This window comes from Carlito syrichta, unplaced genomic scaffold, assembly GCF_000164805.1.
Source record: "Carlito syrichta isolate Samal-C Ts95f unplaced genomic scaffold, Tarsius_syrichta-2.0.1 Scaffold308820, whole genome shotgun sequence".
NCBI lineage: Eukaryota > Metazoa > Chordata > Mammalia > Primates > Tarsiidae > Carlito > Carlito syrichta.
In genome coordinates this window covers 448,614-452,289 of record NW_007252916.1, presented here as the reverse complement: position 1 = coordinate 452,289, position 3,676 = coordinate 448,614, and the positions used below count along the sequence as shown (strand labels likewise).

General features: G+C 56.4%; 2 protein-coding genes across 3 annotated transcripts in view; one reads left to right on the top strand and one right to left on the bottom strand.

The window, feature by feature from the left end:
* KIF1C (kinesin family member 1C) overlaps window positions 1-439 on the bottom strand; it is a 27,229-nt gene extending 26,790 nt beyond the window's left edge. The window contains exon 1 of the mRNA XM_008065942.2: window positions 226-439. The gene's annotated coding sequence lies outside the window, so the exon portion shown is untranslated. The remainder of the gene's footprint in view (window positions 1-225) is intronic.
* Window positions 440-2,866: 2,427 nt separating this feature from the next.
* INCA1 (inhibitor of CDK, cyclin A1 interacting protein 1) overlaps window positions 2,867-3,676 on the top strand; it is a 5,608-nt gene continuing 4,798 nt past the window's right edge. For both annotated transcript variants that reach the window (XM_008065939.1, XM_008065938.1), the window contains exon 1: window positions 2,867-2,910. In XM_008065939.1, coding sequence (XP_008064130.1) covers window positions 2,867-2,910 — 44 coding nt within the window. The remainder of the gene's footprint in view (window positions 2,911-3,676) is intronic.

The following is a 3,676-nucleotide window of genomic DNA, read 5'->3' as shown; positions in this document are numbered from 1 at the left end:
CTCTCTGGGCGGCCATGCGGACCCCGTCCTCCTGTCCAGCCAACCGGCGGCCGCCCCGGGCCTGGCACCTCTCTGCGCCTCCACGGGACAAACAGCACATGATCCTGGCTCTCGAGCCTAGAATGCCCCGCTGGGACGTGCAAACAGGACCCCGGCTCCCCGGCCCCCAAGCCGGCACATTCCTCCGAGGCGTCCCTTCCCTCCCCCCTTCCCCCCAGCTCTCACCTCGTCGCGGCGGGGCCCCCGGAGCAGCTCGGCGGAGTGCAAAAGGACAAACTTTCCGGAAAGCGTGAGACGGGAGCGGGGGAGATCCCGGGCCGGTTCGGGGCTGCCTCCGCCCTTCGCCGGGTCCCCGGGCGGCGGGCGGAGGACTTGCGCCCCGGGGGCGGCAGCAGTAGCGGCGCCAGCGGCCGGCGCCCGCCCGGGCAGCGCGAGCTGGGGCGGGGGACGGGCGGGCGGGCGGACGCGCGCGCGCGCGCGCGGGCAGGCGAGCGCGCGCCGTCCCGAGAAGGGACCGGGAGCAACCTAGGCTATTCTTATTAAAGGGACAATGCTCTCGGACTGTGGGTCCCACCGAACCGGGACGCAGACGCACTTGCGGACGCAGAAAAGGGAACAGGACGCCGCGACTCGGGACGGTTCCAGGCAACCGAGGAGAAGTGGGGGGAAAACGTACAGGGTACTCCCCGAAGGGAACCCAGGCCCGAGACCCGCGCACGTCGCCGCCGTCGGAGGCGCGCCCAGGGGGCAGGGCCGCCCGTCCGGCCCGCCCAGGAGGCGGTCTGGTTCAGGCCACGCCCCCAGGCGCGCGACGCCGGCCGGCTCCTCCCGCGGCTCCTGTCGCAGCCGCGGTCCTCCTCCCCGCCCGGCCCGTCGTTCCGGAGTCCGCGGCGCAGCCGCCTCAGGTGCTGGGGCCAAGTGCGGTCGGCAGTGGCGTGGCCACTCGAGCGCTCCGTCCCCGCCTGGCCTTCCACTTCGGCAGTTCCGGCAGCCCCGTCCGCCGCCTCAGACCCAACAGCCCTCAGGCCCGGGTGCCTCCTCAGGTCGGGGCTGCCCTCTCAGGCCCAGACCACCCCGCCGACCTAGCCTGGCGCCCTGAGGCCCCAGATGTATCGGCCCCCTACCTCGGGGCCAGAGGGGCGCCTCAGGCCCCCAATTATGCCCTCAGGCTCGGCCGCCCCGGGAGGTCTGGTCACGCCCCAGTGCACCTGCCCGGGGTCCCCTGAGCCCTTTGAGGCCGGCGCCGCTTCCCGAACGCGGAGCTACGCCGCCACCACGTCAGGCGCTCCGCAGCCCCAGCCTGGCCCCTCGGGTCCCTATCTGCCGCCCAGGCGTGGGTTGGCTGCCCCAGGTCAGCCGTGGAGGGTCCTGCCTGGCTTCCTGAAGCGCTGCTCTGCCCCGTGGGTCTCAGCCCAACTACCTGAGGCCTGAACGCCCACAGCTCCTAGCTGCCCCCTGAGTTCTGCTGACCCCCTTCTGAGTCAGGACATCCCGCTTGGACGCCGCCTGCCCTTTCAGTCTGAAATACTCCTCTGTCCACTTTTGCCTCGCTGCTTTCTCAGCCCATCCCTAGTTTCCATTGGATAAATGGTAGTTCACCTCTTACCGCTTCCATTGGACTTTTTCTGTCCTTTACGCAACCTGCATGCACTCTCCTATCTGGCTTTTTGTTTTGTTTTGTTTTTAACTTTGTCATGAAGGCTGGAGCACAGTGTGGCAGGAGCATGGCTTACCACAGCCTCTACCTTCTGGGCTAGGCAGTCCTGCCTCCGCTTTTTTTTTAGTTGGAGTCTCACTGTTGCCCAGGCCGCAGTGCAGTGGCATGCTCATGGCCACCGCAGCCTCGATATGCTGGGCTCCGGCGATCCTTCTGCCTCAGCCTTCCAAGTAACCGGAACTACGGGCGCATGCTACCACACCCGGTTAATTTTTTATTTATTGTAGAGATGAAATCTTGCCCAATTGCCCGGGCTGGTCTTGAACCAGCGGGCTCAGGCAATTCACTCAACTTGGCCTCCCAAACTGCTGGGATTACAGGCTGAGTCACCGAGCCCGGACTGCCTCCACCTCTTGAGTAGCTGGGACTACCGGTGCACATCACCACATCCAGCTAATTTTTTAGTTTTTTGTAGGGATGAGGTCTCACTATGTTGCCCAGGCTGGTCTCGAACTCCTGGGCTGAAGAAATCCTCTCAATTCAGCTCCCCAAAGTGCTGGGATTATAGGCATGAGCCACTTATCTACTGTTTCTATCTACCTACCCCTCCTGGCTCTTGGGTCATCCTTGGCAGTCTCTAATTCTGGCTCTGTGTAACTGATTACTCTGCTCTTTTTATCCATAGACATTCCAAATTACCTCCTCCCCCATCACCAACTGACCACTCTGTCCACGCTTAATTTTCACTAACTACTCATACCTGATTCATTTTCCAACCCTCAAGTCTGCCACTTCTCTAACTACCCCTAAATGCCTCTGCCCCATCCAATTTCTCCACTTGTCATCCTTTTTTTACTTCATCATTCTATATCACCAATCAAGTCACTTAACTGTCATCCGTAAATTTTACTTACTCTGTACATGTAGCTTCAAAAAGTCTGCTTTCTCATGTACCTTTTACCATCCACTCTTTTTGAGCTTACTGTCTTCAACTTGTGTGTCCAATTAATAGTCCAGCACTAGAAATAACTTTTAAGCGCTTTTTCCTTTTTCAGGATCCACACATTCTCTTTCCAGTCTCTCTAGATTTGCTACTGGTCTCATCCCTACAGCCAATATGCCAATCATTCATGAGTGAATGATTCCTTCTCCATTATCCTCCCAGCACCAAAGAGGAGACTCAGTCTAGCTACCCAGTCCAGTTCAGTCATGCAGCTACAGGAAGATGGAGATAACTTCATCCCCTTTGCTAAGTGAGTCCTCCCCCTGGGTGGGGAGGATGGGGATGGGATGGAGGGAAGATGCATGCCTGGGTCCTTCCCTAAGAGGATTAGGAAATAAGGAACAGGAAGTTCAATGCCTGGTCTCAGGGGATTGATGATTCATTAATTTATTTGAGGACTGCAATGTTCCAGGCATTGTATTAGGCACTAGGGATTCAGCAATTAGCAGGATAGGGGTCCTGGCCTTGTAAGCTTACATTCTAGAGGGGAGGAGACAGAATGGGTAAACATAAATATGATTTCAACTAGCGATGAGTACCATTATAAAATAAACAGGAGTATAAAATAATGGAAAATTAAATGTTTGGGGGAACACAAGATTAGATATAGTGATTGTGAAAGAATATTCTGAGGAGGAGAATTTGAACTGAGATCTGAAAAATGAGAAGGAGTTAGTCTAGATAAGAACCAGGGGAAGAAGGAAGAGTAGGTTAAAAAGCCCCAAGAAGGAAACAGGCTTGGCATGTTCTAGGAACAGAAAGCAGGTCAGTATAAGTGAAACTTAGTGATCATTAGAAAAGTGGAGAGTAAAGTCAGAGTTAGGCAGAAGTCAGATCATGTAGGACCTTATAGGCCATCAGGATGAATGGTGGGCACACATTCTTAGAACCTCCCGAGGATAGGTGTGCCTGGGCTGGAATCCTCAAGGTTGGCTCAAGAATAAACCATCTTTGCTGGGCAACAGAGTGAGTCAAAAATAAATAAATAAAAGAAACCATCTTTTTTTTTTTTTTTT